This window comes from Aquarana catesbeiana, linkage group LG12 (genome assembly GCF_042186555.1).
Source record: "Aquarana catesbeiana isolate 2022-GZ linkage group LG12, ASM4218655v1, whole genome shotgun sequence".
In the NCBI taxonomy this organism is placed as follows: Eukaryota; Metazoa; Chordata; class Amphibia; order Anura; family Ranidae; genus Aquarana; species Aquarana catesbeiana.
Genome location: NC_133335.1, coordinates 10,483,355 through 10,500,380, shown reverse-complemented (window position 1 = coordinate 10,500,380; position 17,026 = coordinate 10,483,355). Strand labels below are relative to the sequence as shown.

The window sequence follows — 17,026 nt, the reverse complement described above, 5'->3', positions numbered from 1 at the left end:
TGGGCTTTGATGCCCGCACACCGCAGATACACATCACTGGGCGGCTGATGTTTCTGTGCCGGGAGTCCGCTCTCGGCCCTCACTAATAATTGGTAGCCGGTGGGAGTGGTTCCCGATAATGTGACCACTGTGACAGCCAATCACAGTAGTCACATGATCACTGATCGTTTTTTTTATAGGAATTTTGAGGCAAACGGGAAGGGGTTGAGCAATGTCTTCAATCTACAAAACCTGCCTTAGGAATAAAATCTGAACTTGTCCGTCTCTCTTTACCATTTCAGACCAGATGTTTTATTATAAACACTGACCTTGAGATTTTCATTGGACGAGTGCCGGTTTTCCACCAGCCAGGATGGAAGCCTCCTTGCATGCTCCAGATAGCAGAGCGAACGATCCCGCTGTGGTTGTCACGTCGGATGCTGTTGCAGAATGTGTTTCCAAGCAAGCCTTGCCTTTCCTTTTAGTTGCCTTGCCCCGTGGGAGCAGCACCTGGGCCTCCTTCAGGGTTTCATTAAAAGGAGAGGGAACCTTCGAGATGTTCGGTGTCACAGCGGATTTCATCCTAATACTACAATGCAGACTCTGACACTTTACTAACATTCAGTCACCGGGAGGTGTTCAGCCATCGATACTTCTTTATAATCAGATGATTGCATCCATCTCTGTTTTAGTCAGAGGGTGCATTTAATCAATCGTTAGAGATAAAGTGGGAATTTTAGTTTTAATTGTCCATAATGATTAATAATAAATATGGTAGAGGTGCACCGAATGGAATTTTTGGTGCCGAAAATAACAGTTAAAAAAACAAAAAAAAAAAAAAATTTATATATACTACAAGGACTTTAACTAGGGCTTATTTGGGGGGTAGGGCTTATATTGCAGCCATCACCGACAATCACGCTAGGTCTTATTTTCGGGGAAACAGGGTGTTATATATATATATATAAATAAAATGTATGTATATGTGTGTGTGTATATAGATATATAAAATTAAAAAAAAATATATATATATACACACATGCACACACATATATTTTTTATATATATTTATATTCAACTTCTTAATTAATATGAATTTAAATTAATATTCTTTTTTTTTTTTTGTCGGCCATTATCGGCACCTTTTTTAGCGCAAAAAAAGCTCAAGGACAAAGCATTTTTAAAGGACCCTTTCACATAGATAGGTTTTAATAGATTTTGAACTGCATTTTGAACTGCACTCCAACCGTATAGACAGTCCCAAAATCAAGGTAATCCTATGGGCACAGTTCACATCCATTGCAATGCAGTTATAAAAAAGTAGAGCTTGCTGCATTTTTCTGCAACGCAAATGCAGGGAATGCGCTACAAACGCACTTCAAATGCACCGCGCCATGTCCCTTTAAGCCAAGAAAGCCCAACGTATAGAAAGAAAATGCATTGCATACGCCATTCAAACGCTTTTAAATGCGCTTTAAATGCATGCAATCAAAAACGTGCAGTTTATGGTGTGATTGGGCCATTAGGTCTATGTATGTCTTCACCCGGGTCTGTTGCGCTTCTGTTTTATGGTGTAATAAATCTTGCTTGCTGCATTTTTGGTCAGTTAAAAAAAAAAAATGCACGTCCCTGTTGAAACGCATCCAGAACACCTCAATAATGCACCTGTGTTACATTTTTGATGCGGTTTTTTTTGAGTCATGACCTATGAAAAACACACCATAAGAAAGGTAAAATCCTGGCAAAATTGTGTGTTTTTTCGGTGCCGTTATCTGCGCCTTTTTCTCTATCGGCAAAATGCCGAAAACACCATTTTTGTCCGATTATATGTTTCGGCTACCAAATTTTTCAGTGCATCTCTAAAATATAGATGTGTTCCTTTTTTTTTTTTGCCGCTTCCCTGAGAGCTGGCAGTAGCTACAAAGCTACAAATGTGGGAAGTGATCCAGGGAGACACCGGCACACTGCAGAATGCCGATAACACCATTTTCAATATGCTTCGGTCGCCGAAAATTCCAGTGCAACTCTACATCCGACATGCCCAAAGTGTTGGGTATCAGCGGAACCGTTCGCTCTTCAAGAGAGCCAAGATTGACCCGCCGTCCACCAGAAAGAGATGTAAAATGTACCGTAGTGACAGGGTCACCTCACCATGAATTTTACCCATCGGTCCTCTCAAAGCAATGAGTCTGTAGGAGAATGATGAAGGATCATGGGAATCATCTTACCTTTTTATCGGTTTGAGTTCTGCTCTTGCTGGGAATATGGAATCCCTCCTGTCATTATACATTTGATTTTCATGCGTGTTTCTGCAGCTTTTATTTGGCAGTCTCAGGTGTTCAGGATGCAGATCCAGCTTAAAATAACAGTTCTTGTTTCCATGGTCCGCGCTTTACCTATGCAAAACTCTCAGATCCCTCATTTCGTAGTCATTCTGAGAAGACAGCTGTGTCTGGGGATAATTCCTTTGAAAATCACCGTGTCATAGGGGGATGAACACAATAAACACAGAAATAAAGGTGTTCAAAAGGATATGAACGATCGTGTCTACTGCAGGGCAATGGGCTGATTTCACAAAGCCTTTTCTCCCACATTTGGTCCAGATAGTGTACCTTGTGTAGCTTCCCTCCAGTTCCCTGAACACCACCCTCCTCCGTCACCTCCTTTACACCCAATAAACCCTAACACCCCCCCCCCCCCCCCCCATCTCACACCATGCCTGCAAACCTTCTTCTTGTCTCAAACCACCCTTACCTACAGTGCCTTTGAAAAAGTATTCACACCCCTTGAAATTCTCCACATTTTTGTCATGTTACAAGCAAAAACGTAAATGTGTTTTATTGAGATTTTATGTGATGGACCAACACAAAGTGGCACATAATTGTGAAGTGGAAGGAAAATGATAAATGTTTTTTTCAAATTTTTTACAAATAAAAATGTGAAAAGTGTGGGGGGACGTTTGTATTCAGCCCCCTTTGCTCTAATACCCCCTAACTAAAATCTAGTGGAACCAGTTGCCTTCAGAAGTCACCTAATTAGTAAATAGAGTCCACTTGTGTGTAATTTAATCTAAGTATAAATACAGCTGTTCTGTGAAGCCCTCAGAGGTTTGTTAGAGAACCTTAGTGAACGAACAGCATCACAAAGGCCAAGGAACACACCAGACAGGTCAGGGATAAAGTTGTGGAGAAGTATAAAGCAGGGTTAGGTATAAAAAAAATATCCCAAGCTTTGAACATCTCACGGAGCTCTGTTCAATCCATCATCCAAAAAAGGAAAGAGTATGGCACAACTGCAAACCTACCAAGACATGGCCGTCCACCTAAACTGACCGGCCGGGCAAGGAGAGCATTCATCAGAGAAGAGCCAAGAGGTCCATGGTAACTCTGGAGGAGCTGCAGAGATCCACAGCTCAGGTGGGAGAATCTGTCCACAGGACAACTATTAGTCGTGTTCTCCACAAATCTGGCCTTTATGGAAGAGTGACAAGAAGAAAGACATTGGTGAAAGAAAGTCAAAAGAAGACCTGTTTGTAGTTTGTGAGAAGCCATGTGGAGGAAACAGCAAACATGTGGAAGAAGGTGATCTGGTCAGATGAGAACAAAACTTTTTGACCTAAAAACAAAACACTATGTGTGGGGGAAAACTAACACTGCACATCACCCTGAACACACCATCCCCACCGTGAAACATGGTGGTGGCAGCATCATGTGGTGGGGATGCTTTTCTTCAGCAGGGACAGGGAAGCTGGTCAGAGTTGATGGGAAGATGGATGGAGCCAAATACAGGACAATCTTAGAAGAAAACTTGTTAGAGTCTGCAACAGACTTGAGACTGGGGCGGAGGCTCACCTTCCAGCAGGACAACGACCCGAAACATCCAGCCAGAGCTACAATGGAATGGTTTAGATCAAAGCATATTCATGTGTTAGAATGGCCCAGTCACAGTCCAGACCTAAATCACATTGAGAATCTGTGGCAAGACTTGAAAATTGCTGTTCACAGACGCTCTCCATCCAATCTGACAGAGCTTGAGATATTTTACTAAGAAGAATGGGGAAGAATGTCTCTCTCTAGATGTGCAAAGCTGGTAGAGACATCCCCAAAAAGACTTGCAGCTGTAATTGCAGAGAAAGGGGGTTCTACAAAGTATTGACTCCGGGGGGCGCCATACAAATGTACCCCCCACACTTTTCACTTATTTATTTGTATCATTTATCATTTTCCTTCCACTTCATAATTATGTGCCACTTTGTGTTGGTCTATCACATAAAATCCCAATAACAATACATTTACATTTTTGGTTGTAACATGACAAAAATGTGGAAAATGTCAAGGGGTATGAATACTTTTTCAAGGCACTGTACCCTGTTCTGGAAGGGGTAGACCTCTCTAAAGGCTAGCTTCCCGAAGCTTTATTCAGCCTGCTCTATAAGTAGTAGTATTTTGCTATTGCTGGCATTATTATAGCACTCTACTGTTTATTTTAAAGGCTGTTTATGGTGCAGTTAATGTAACCCCCTTAACACTGCTTCCTTTTTAAGTGGCATTTAATGCTCAGTAGACATTGTAGTTTCTGTTTCTTGTGACCGCTATGATTGGCTGTCACATAATTGAGACCGGCCCTGCTGGCTCCCAATCGGAAGCCTTGACCGCTCGGCCAGTGTGCTGTGATCAGTAAATGCGCTCTCGCCATATATTTTCATGCCGCCATGGATACATACTATGTGCAGCAGATGGCCATTAAAGCATACCTTGCTTGTTGCCATATGTAAACGTTACGAGGTTAAACGACATGCAACAAAGGTTGCCAAGCTGTCGTAAACTTCTCGACACCCATGTAACTCATATGTGTGGTGGAAAAGTGGGTGGGGTGTAACGCCAACACGCTGCACATATAAGTCTATAAGTGGCAGCCATTTCTGAGAACGCGCTCCCAGCAAAGAGACAAAGATTTCAAAGGCAGTTCTTGGTCTTTACTAATAAAGGAGAAGTGGTGGGACCAGCTCCTGATCATGTGACCACTGTGACAGCCAATCACAGTGGTCACATGACTAGGCAGTCTTGGGGGGGGTGCGGGGGTTAAAGTTGAACCCATTGCCTTGTACACACGATCAGATAATCGGATGATAAAAATCGCTTTTTCGGATTGATCGTACGATAGTCTGATCGTTGGTAAACAGCTTTCGAAGGCTGATCACGGCGGTTCGTCCAACAATATCCGAAGGGACAAACGTGAAAACTTTGCTTGGATGATAGCCCAGCGAACAATAATTGTTTTTTAGGAGAAAAGAGGTTTAACCTTAAACTACGTAGAGGGTTCTTTACTGTAAGAGTGGCAAGATGTGGAATTCCCTTCCACAGGCGGTGGTCTCAGTAGACCTTCACACCTAGTACATAGACATTTTAACTATTGTGCATTTCCAACCTCCCTCCAAGCTACACTTGAGGCCCCCTATATCAAGAAAGTTGACCACCACTGTGCTGTGGTTGTGGACACCCCTCCTAATGACTGAGGTCAGGTGTTTCTGGAGAAAGTAAGTGTTAATTCTGCAGCAGGCATAGACTTTGTAGCCAATTGTGCCTTCTGGTAACAATTTGGGGAAGACCCTTTCCTGTTGAAGGATGGTTGTCCCCCTGTGGATAAAGCCGGCTCTAAAGACATGGTTTGGTGTGGAAGAACTCGAGTATTCTGCACAGAGCCCTGACCTAACCCTACTGGTCACCTTTTTGGGATGAAGTGGTTTGTGAGCCAGCTCTTCTCATCCAACCTCAATACCTGACCTCACAAATGCTTGCTTTGGGTAGAATACCACACTCCATGCCTTCCTAGAAGAGGGGAAGCTGTTTGAGCTGTAAGTGGGGAAGGAAGGTAGGTTGGGTGGTAGTGTCAACTCCATATTAGTGGGAATGGTTTTGGAATGGGACGTCCAAGATACACTATTACCAAAATTATTGGGACGCCTGCCTTTACCCACATGAACATTAATGACATCCCAGTCTCAGTCAATAGTTTCCACTCTAATTCATCCCAAAGGTGTTCTATCAGGTTGAGGTCAGGACTCTGTACAGGGCAGTGTTCCTCCACCCCAAACTCGCTCATCCATGTCTTTATGGACCTTGCTTTGTGCACTGGTCCAAACCATTTGGTGGAGGGGGGGTTATGGTGCGGGGTTGTTTTTCAAGGGTTGGGCTTGGCCCCTTATTTCTAGTGAAGGGAACTCTTAATGCCGCGTACACACGGTCGGACTTTTCGTCTACAAAAGTCCAACGGACGCCGACGGACTAAAGCTGGCTGGTAATCCGATCGTGTGTGGGCTTCTCCGGACTTTCAGCAGACTTTTTCAGCCTCAAATCCGACGGACTTTAGATTTGAAACATGCTTCAAATCTTTACGTCGTAACTACGACGGACCCCGAAATCCGCTCGTCTGTGTGCTAGTCCGACGGACAAAAACCCACGCTAGGGCAGCTATTGGCTACTGGCTATGAACTTCCTTATTTTAGTCCGGTGTACGTCATCACGTACGAATCCGTCGGACTTTTGTGTGGTCGTGTGTAGGCAAGTCCGTTCGTTAGAAAGTCTGCTGCAAGTCCGCCGAAAGTCCGCAGGAAGTCTGTCGGACAGGCTGTCGGACTTTTGTAGACGAAAAGTCCGACCGTGTGTACGCGGCATTAAGGCGTCCGCATACCAAGACATTTTGGACAATTTCATGCTCCCAACTTGGTGGGAACAGTTTGGGGATGGCCATTAGAGCGGAGACTTCAAGCCAGGCCTTCTCGTCCAACTAGTTGGGCGGCACAGTGGTGCAGTGGGTAGCACTTTCGCCTAGCAGTAAGAAGGGTCGCTGGTTCGAATCCCAACCACGACACTACCTGCCTGGAGTTTGCATGTTCTCCCTGTGCCTGCGTGGGTTTCCTCCGGGTACTCCGGTTTCCTCCCACACTCCAAAGACATGCTGGTAGGTTAATTGGATCCTGTCTAAATTGTCCCTAGTATGTATGAATGTGAGTTAGGGACCTTAGATTGTAAGCTCCTTGAGGGTAGGGACTGATGTGAATGTACAATGTATATGTAAAGCGCTGCGTAAATTGACGGCGCTATATAAGTACCTGAAATAAATAATAAATAAACATCAGTGCCTGACCTCACAAATGCGCTTCTGGAAGAATGGTCAAACATTCCCATAGACACACTCCTAAACCTTGTGGACGGCCTTCCCAGAAGAGTTGAAGCTGTTCTAGCTGCAAAGGGCGGAGCCAACTCAATATTGGACCCTACGGACTAAGACTGGAATGCCATTAAAGTTCATGTGTGTGTAAAGGCAGGTGTCATAATACTTTTGGTAATATAGTATATGATGACCAGATGTCCTCAAACTCTAGTTTATCATGGAAATGGTTGGTGGAGACGGACATGTCGGAGCTCGCCAAAAGTGTGGTGTTGAACTAGCAAATGATTCCATGGTTTGAGTATCTACAGTCTGCAACCACATTACACCCAGCTAATGTTTTGTGCAGGCATGTTTGTATGACTTTTTATATACTTCATTCAGTAAAGCCACTTTCACATTGCTCTGCATGTGTTGGTTTTTTTTTTGTGGCATTTGCTCTGCGTTTCATGTGATTTCCAGTTCAACTATTGATGCGACTTCAATTCCACTTTAGAAGTTCTCAAGCCCAGGTTCACAGACTTGCATGATAAGGTAAATCACATTATATTCCGACTTCAGTACGATTTCAGCCCATTGTACTTCTATATTATCTCTCAGAAGTCGCATCATCGTAGAGAAGAAGCATTCCTATGTGACTTTGATGGATCGGTGTTGGTTTTATTTATATTTAAAAAAAAAATTTTAACCCTCACCTCTCCTCCCCGGTCATCCTTGCTGCCTAAAGTCTAGGTTCACACTGAAGCGGTTTTGATCCTTCCTTTGATCGATCGCTTGACCCTTCCTTTGACTGATCAATTCTTTGTTCGATCAATCCTTTATTCAATAGGTTGATCCTTCCTTCGATTGATCAATCAATCCTTCCTTCAATCACTTATTTTTATTTATTTATTTTTTTTAAATTTATTTCAGGTACTTATATAGCGTCATCAATTTACGCAGCGCTTTACATATACATTGTACATTCACATCAGTCCCTACCCTCAAGGAGCTTACAATCTAAGGTCCCTAACTCACATTCATACATACTAGGGACAATTTAGACAGGATCCAATTAACCTACCACTTGAATCCTTCCTTTGATTGCTTCTTCCCTCGATCAATCCTTCCTTCAGTCGTTTTATCCTTCCTTCTATACAAGAGAAGAAATCGCTGCTCACGGTGTATGATGAGAGTCTAAGAAGTCTCATAGGGTGCCAGCCCCGGCCCGCCTCCGTGGGAAACTTGGAAAAGAAGAAAGAAATGGCTGCACATCCAGAACTCCCGATCTGCCTTTTATTGATCACAAGGATAACACCAAATACACCAACAAATGGTCACGTAGAGGCGTTTCACACATACATCTTGTGCTTAATCATTACTTCTATTGAATTAATATCTATATCCTTCCTTCTTGATCGATTTTCTTCTTTCGATCAATCCTTCCTTCAATCAATTTGATTCTTCTTTTCAGTTGAAGGAAGGATCAATCAAAGAAAGGATCTATTGAAGGAAGGATTGATCAAAGGAAGCATCTATTGAAGGAAGGATTGATCAAAGGAAGGATCTATTGAAGGAAGGATTGATCAGAGGAAGGATCTATTGAAGGAAGGATCGATCAGTCCAAGGAAAGCTCCAAAATTGCAGCTGTATCTTAATTGATGGATGAAGGCTAATCGGGGAGGAGAGGTTAAGATTAAAAAAAATACAAACACTGAATCCATCAAAGTCGCAGAGGATTGGTTTCTTATCTATGCAGATGGTCATAGAGGTCTATGGGGCTAAAATGGCACTGGAGTCCACCAGAAACCTTTTCCAAAACTGCTGAGTTGATGAGAAGGGCACCATTAAATATTATGGGATTACCTTTGTCATGTGGTTCTGTGAACCCTGACCTGAGAACTTCCCATGGGTGCGTTGTGTTTTTTATGCGGTTTCCATTTATTTCAATGGAGGGATGCGTTGTGTCTTTTTTTTTTTTTTTTTTTTTTTTTTTACTAAATCAAAACAGATCGGTGTGAAAGCCGAAACTTGTACCTCTGTGTGAGTGGCCGGTTACTGAGGCCCCTTTATCATCTATTGCAATGCCCAGTCTATGGCTACGACCTCACTAACCACATGCTATCTGTCCTTTTTTTGTCTGGCGTTTAGTGCGGTGCCGGATTTCAGCCGGACGATCTCATTCTGCTGAACGGTGATAAGGACGAGGTGGAGGAGCTCCGGAAGAAGATGGAAGACAGGCGGTTGAAAGCCAAGATGGAGAAGGTAATGTCTGCGGAGAGGTTTTTGGGAGCTGCATTGGAATCGGTCTTCACGTCTGTCTAACTCCTGGAATCTTCTTTTTATTCCTAGAAATCCAAGAAGTCCAAGGCGGTGGAGAGCGCTCCTTCCAATGGAGAGACAACTGAAGGTAATTAGGATGTTGTTTAGGGGTCCCTTAAAGTGATTGTAAAGTCTTTGTTTTTTAACTAAAAAAAAATAAAATAAAAATAACAGCTACGTTATACTTCCCTCCTCTGTTGCAGTTGGTTTTGCACAGAGCAGATCCGGATCCTCCTCTTCTCGGGTCCCTCTTCTGAGCTCCTGGCCCCTCCCTCCTGGTGAGTTCCCCCCCACAGCAAGCAGCTTGGTATGGAGGCACCGGAGCCGAGTCACAGCTCCCTGTGTCCATTCAGACACGGAGCCCAGCCCTGCCCCCTCTCTCCCCTGATTGGCTAGCTGACTTTGATAGCAGCGGGAACCAATGGCGCTGCTGCTGTGTCTCAGCTAATCAGGAAAGAGAATCTGAGACATTCATGGACATCGCTGGATCTAGATGGGCTCAGGTAAGTTTAAGTGCACACAGAAGGCTTTTTATCTTCATGCATAAAGATGATAAAAAAAACTTCTGCTTTTACAACCCCTTTAAGTCGGCCATAGACAGATTGAAATTTGGCTGGTTCAACAGGAACTGGCTGAATTTTGACCCATGTATGGGCAGGTTGGTTGTATTGAAGTTGATCTATCACTTATAAGCCTCCAGCAGTGATCATTGTATTCTAGCAGTAGGGAAGGCTCCCCGCTGGCATAACACAATAGGGCTGCTGAAGGTATTCCCCCCCCCAGTAACCGCTTGCCGACCAGCCGCCGTCATTTTACTGCGACAGGTCGTAGCTATATGTCGGCTCGTGGGATCGGGATAGGCAGGCGCCCGCGCCCGCTGCACAGCGGGGGGTGCCGAAGCTCGTGGCCAACGGTCGTGATGACCGCCAGCCACGAGCGTTTGCGGGCACCAGAGGAAAAACAGGGACCTGTGTGTTCTGTTCTGTGAGGAGAGATTGTGAGTTCCTAATAGCTAGGAACCACGATCCGTCATTTCCTCTAGTCAGTCCCCTCCCCCCTACAGTTAGAAACAGGTAGCAGGGAACACACTTAACCCCTTGATCGCCCCCTAGTGTTAACCCCTTCCCTGCCGGTGACATTTTTACAGTAATCAGTGCATTTTATAGCTCTGATCGCTGTATAATGACAATGGTCCCAAAAGTGTGCGATGTGTCCGCCATAATGTCGCAGTCGCGATAAAAATTGCAGATCGCCGCCATTACTAGTAAAAAATAATAAAAATGCCATAAAACTATCCCCTATTTTGTAGACGCTATAACTTTTGCACAAAACAATCAATATACGCTTCTTGCGATTTTTTTTTTTTTTTTTTTTCCAAAAATATGTAGAAGAATACATATCGGCCTAAACTGAGAAAAAAATTCACTTTTTTAGAAAAAAAAATTGGGATATTTATTATAGCAAAAAGTACAAAATATTGTGTGGTTTTTTTTTTTTTTTTTTTTCAAAATTGTCGCTCTTTTTTTGTTTATAACGCAAAAAATAAAAACCGCAGAGGTGATCAAACACCACCAAAAGAAAGCTCTATTTGTGGGGAAAAAATGTACGTCAATTTTGTTTGGGTGCAACGCCGCACGACCGCGCAATTGTCAGTTAAATCGACACCGTGCCGAATCGCAAAAAATGGCCTGGTCATTCAGCAGCCAAATTTTCCTGGGCTGAAGTGGTTAACACTGACTGTGTTGGGGGGGGAGGGGGGGGGATTGAGCAATTTGCATAATGTATTGCCTGCTTTAGAAAGAGAGCAAAGACCTTGTGCACAGGAACAGGGTAGCAGCTGTTTTGTTTGACTGCGTTATTTTGTATGTTAAAAACCTGAACACGTTTTATGATTTAACCCTTTTGCTGTCAAAACGGTTTTTGTATTTTTTTATTTTTTTTTTGCACACAGAAAAAATCATTTTTAGACCTGAAGATTTACGTAAAGCTCCCAAACATTTTATATATTTTCTGAAAGCAGACACCATAGAGAAACAAAAATAGTGGTAGTTCCCTTTTTTTTTTTTTTTTATGTCACAAGACAATGGTTTACGAAACATAAAATTTCTAAATTTTTGGGCAAGTAAACACAATATGTTACTCAATATCTTGGTAAAATGTAAAAGCTGAGGTTGTGGCGAGTAAATAGATACCCAACATGTCAAGCCTTAGATTTGAGTGCACCTGTGAACACTCGGAAAACTTTGGTACCCTATATTTTCCATAGGAGATGCTTTAAAAAAAAAACAAAACCCTACAGATTATCAGGGTTAACGGTGAATAATGGTCTTAGAGTATTAGTTCTCGCTCCTGTGTGTGCGGCAACATGTAGTTGGGTGCTTTGGTGGAACTTTAATTTTTTACTCCTTTCTTTCTTTCTTTCTTTCTTTCTTTCTTTCTTTCTTTCTTTCTTTCTTTCTTTTCTTTCTTTCTTTCTTTCTTTCCTTTCTTTCTTTCTTTCTTTCTTTCTTTCTTTCTTTCTTTCTTTCTTTCTTTCTTTCTTTCTTTCTTTCTTTCTTTCTTTCTTTCTTTCCTTTCCTTTCCTTTCCTTTCCTTTCCTTTCCTTTCCTTTCCTTTCCTTTCCTTTCCTTTCCTTTCCTTTCCTTTCCTTTCCTTTCTTTTTTCTTTCTTTCTTTCTTCTTTTTTTTTGTTTGTTTTGTTTTTAACCTCCTCCCGCCCGTCATATAGAGAAATGACGGCGGGCGGGATCCCTTCTTCTTCTGGGACAATGTCATATGATGTCGCCAGGTCTCACCGTGTAGGGGCGCACCGTGTCTCCGGGACACAGCGCAAACCCAATCTCGGTACAGAGCCGATGACGCGGCTCTTTACACATGTGATCGGTTGTGTCCAATCACAGCCGATCACATGTAAGCACGGAGGTGCCATTTTTATCGGTTCTCCTCGCCTCACACTGACAGAGTGTGAGGAGAGGAGAGCCGATCAGCGGCATTCCCCGCATGGAAGACCTGTACAGGTAATCGGGGCACTAAGTTATCTGTGCAGCCCCATCAGTGCCCATCGGTGTGGCATTTTAGTGCCATCTCATCAGTGCCCATAAGTGAAGGAGAAAAGTTTACTTATTTACAATATTTTCTGACAGAAACTAAGAATTTTTTTTTTCCTTTTTCTTTTTTTTTTCACCTAAAAATAAAAAACAGCGGTGATTAAAGTGGTTGTTAAGGCAATATTAAAAAACTATGCCAGCCCCTCTATTAGAGGCTGACATAGCACACTGTGTAAGTTTGTATTTAAAAACGAGCGCTGTAAATACTGAATATCAGCTGTCTTCAGGCCGGTCACGTGACTCACGGTCGCTTTCCAGCTCTGATCTGTGGCTTCTGCAGAGGAGACGAGCGGTCACATGATCTCCCGCTGACGCCAGGGGGAGATCACGGCTATCGGCTGTCTTCAGGCCGGTCACCTGACTGGGGGCCGCTTTCCAGCTCCGATGGATGTCTTCTGTGGGAGGGGCCGTGATCTCCCTGTGACGTCAGAGGGAGATCACGTGACCGCTCGTCTCCTCCACAGAAGCAACCCATCGGAGCTGGAAAGAGGCCGCGAGTCACGCGACCGGCCTGAAGACAGCTGTTATTCAGTATTTACAGCGCTCGTTTTTAAATACAACTATCAGCTGTCTTCAGGCCGGTCGCGTGACTCGCGCCCGCTTTCCAGCTCCCATGGGTGGCTTCTGCGGAGGAGACGAACGGTCACGTGATGTCCCGCTGACGTCAGAGGGAGATCACGGCCCCTCCCACAGAAGACATCCATCGGAGCTGGAAGGCGGCCGCGAATCACGTGACTGGCCTGAAGACAGCTGATAGTTGTATTTACAGGGCTCGTTTTTAAATGCAACTTTATTAGAGGCTGGCATAGCACACTGTGTCAGTTATATTTAAAAAAGTAGAGCTGTAAATACTGAATATCAGCTGTCGTCAGGCCGGTCACGTGACTCACAGCGGCTTTCCAGCTCCGATGGATGTCTTCTGTGGGAGGGGCCGTGATCTCCCTCTGACATCAGCTGGAGATCACGTGACCGCTCGTCTCCTCCGCAGAAGCCACCCAATCGGAGCTGGAAAGCGGCCGCCAATCACGTGACCGGCCTGAAGACAGCTAAAATTCAGTATTTACGGCGCTCGTTTTTAAATACAACTGACACAGTGTGCTATGCCAGCCTCTAATAGAGGGGCTGGCAGTGAGAAATGTAATATTTTGTTATTACAATAATAGCGGTGGGGGGGGCCGGGCCGGCGACAGATAGAGAGGGCGCTGACAGGAAGGAGGGAAGGGGGTGAGGGGGGGAGAGAGGAGAGCAGGCAGCCTATCATGGAGGGAGGCACTGTGATCAGGGCGGAGCTGCTCTGGTTATCGTGGTCTCTTTAGACTAGAGAGGCCATACAGGAAGTGGTAGGTTTAGGTGTTTTTTATTTGTTTATTTCTTTTTTTTTTTTTTTTTTTTTTACATTTTAGAGGGGGGCAGATTATATAGCACAAGCGCTGTGCTGTGTAATCTGCTTTAAGGGACCAGGATCTACCTTTTTTTTTTTTAGGTGAACAAACGCTTTAAATACCACCAAAAGATTCTGATTGTCAATCAAAGTGTGATGTCGCTGAAAGCTGATAAATTGGCCTGGGCAGGAAGGGGCGGGGGCGGGGGGGGGGGGGAGTGGCCGGTATTGAAGGGGTTAATTAAACTTTTTTCATCACATATGGGACAAATCCCCAATGTGATGCATTTTCTGAAGATCGAGGTGGATGACCGCACCCCCAATAATTCACTCTGCAGGCGCAGTTGCTCCAGAGCTTAGCAAATGAGGAAGATCTCTGTTAACTGCCATCATCCAATCACATGCAAGTAATAATAATGCTGTTATTTATTTATTTTTTTCTAATTTCCTTGCATGTGATTGGGTATTCTTTGCAAAGTGAAGCATTCCCTCGTCTCCTAAGCTCTGGGGGGGCAAACGCTCTTGCAGAGTGCAACTGCACAGTCCTTTAGCAAATCTCCCCCCATTATGTTCACATTCGTGTGATGCCAGAGATGTTTTGGGGGGGGGGGTCCCTCAATTCTACAGAAACAGAAGCAATGAGGGGATTGCACAAGCTGTTCAATCATCATATCGGCTCTTCTTGAAATGAACAAGACAGGGAGGTCCTTTCGACTCTCACCGCAGCTTATTCCACTTTTTTTTTTTTTTCAGGAGCTCCAGGATCCTCAAAGACTATAGATGGAAAGAAAGACGATCCCAAAGATAAAGCCGGTTCTGGTTCAAGCGGTAAGTCATCCAGCGAGCGTGCAATTGTGATTTCTGATAAACGATATACAATACATTATCGATTAAAGAGAGCGTGTGTGCTGGTTTCTTATGAACTGTCACATTCAGCTGCACAATGCCTTGAGTGACAGCAGAGGGCGCCAGAGTCAGGTGATTTTTAATTTTTTTATTTACTCAGGTGTTATAATTATTGATGCCTCTAAACACTCTGATTATGGAAGCTGTGCTATCAGGAGAACTGCAGTGTTATGACCCGTACACAACGATCAGAAAATCGTACAAAAAATACCGCTTTCAAAACGTTCGCTCGACAATCTGAAAATTTTTTGTTCAGGTCTTAGATACATGTTATAAAGAACACAAATAATTACAAACTGTCAGTGTGAAGAAAGGATACAGTCTCTCTTTAGAGAAGTATTCCTATTCAAAATTCATTCAAATTCATTCAAAAGAGCAGATAACGACATCCTTGGCTTTGCATCGCTCTCTAGACGGGGGAATACTTTCCCCAACCCTAAAGAAAGCGCACCGACGTCGTGTGAAATCTTCAATGAAACTTTATTATTCGGTCTTGTACTCACAAAGGTGCTTGACAAATAAAAATCACAATCACACACAATTACAAACACACACAATTACACATACAGTTACACACACAATCACACACACAATCAAACACACAATCACACACACACAATCACTCGCACACACACAATCACACACAAACACACATACAATCACACACAATCACACACACATACAATCGCTCGCACACACACACACAATCACACACACACAATCACACATGTTCGCACACACACACACACAATCATGCACACAATCACACATGCTCGCACACACACAATCACACACACACAATCACACACACACACAATCACACACACACAATCACACACACACACACACAATCACACACACACAATCACACACACACACAATCACACACACACACAATCACACACACAATCACACATGCTCGCACACACACACACAATATCACACATACAATCACACACACAATCACACATGCTCACACACAATCACACACAATCACACACAATCACACACATACAATCACACACATACAATCACACACACAATCACACATGCTCGCACACACACAATCACACACACAATCACACATGCTCGCACACACACAATCACACACACACACACACAATCACACACACACAATCACACATGCTCGCACACACACAATCACACACACACAATCACACACATACAATCACACACACAATCACACATGCTCGCACACACACAATCACACACACAATCACACACATACAATCACACACACAATCACATGCTCGCACACACACAATCACACACACAATCACACATGCTCGCACACACACAATCACACACACACACAATCACACACACAATCACACATGCTCGCACACACACAATCACACACATACAATCACACACACAATCACACATGCTCGCACACACACAATCACACACACAATCGCTCGCGCACACAATCCATCCATGAAGAGACCCACTCTACACACATTCATCTCATTCAGCAGCTTGTAGTCGCTGCCTATGGGGTGCATCCTGGCTAATGCGACTCAAGCTCAACGTAGGGGGTACGTGGATTAGCCAAGACGCATGCCATACCCAATGACTGGGTGGTGCTGAACAGGATCAGCGGTGGTTTACGTCCGACACCCAGAGGGTACAGCAGGTTCTCTTCATGGATGGGTTTTTGTGACGTGGTTTTGCCAATTATCTTTTGCGAGTTCAAGATATGATTTTATACAGGGGGTCTACAAAAGGTTTCCGCACTTTTTTTTATCTTTAATTTACTTAAAAATAGTGCGAAAACTTTTTGAAGAACCCTCGTAATAACGTTATCTGAAGATTCCATACAATTCAGGGGCTCTTTTTTTTTCTCTGTAGTGGTACACTTTAACCACTTGCCGCCCACCCACCGTACATTTACTGCAGGTGGGCGGCACAGCGATGGACCCGTACGTCGCAGTGTGCTTCCTGGTTTGCCAGCGCGCATCCCTGCACACCTCTCTGCTGACCTGTGCTGTGATTGGACACAGCATGAGTTCGTCAGCAGGTTACAGCCAATGATTATGCCTGTATACCTGCTTGATGGGCTGTGGCCAATCACAGCACAGACCTCTGTGCTTGTAAGCACAGAATCTGTCTGGATTTCTCCCTGCTGTTCAGAAATGAATCCCAGCCAGATCCGTGAGTAC

The 17,026-nt window shown here is 43.9% G+C and overlaps 1 protein-coding gene across 1 annotated transcript in view; it reads left to right on the top strand.

Moving 5' to 3' along the window:
* Positions 1–17,026, top strand: part of RTF2 (replication termination factor 2) — a 56,844-nt gene that overhangs the window by 35,943 nt on the left and 3,875 nt on the right. Inside the window, exons 6-8 of the mRNA XM_073607219.1 lie at positions 9,280–9,393; positions 9,481–9,538; positions 14,691–14,765. Of these exons, the coding sequence (XP_073463320.1) occupies positions 9,280–9,393; positions 9,481–9,538; positions 14,691–14,765 (247 nt within the window). The remainder of the gene's footprint in view (positions 1–9,279; positions 9,394–9,480; positions 9,539–14,690; positions 14,766–17,026) is intronic.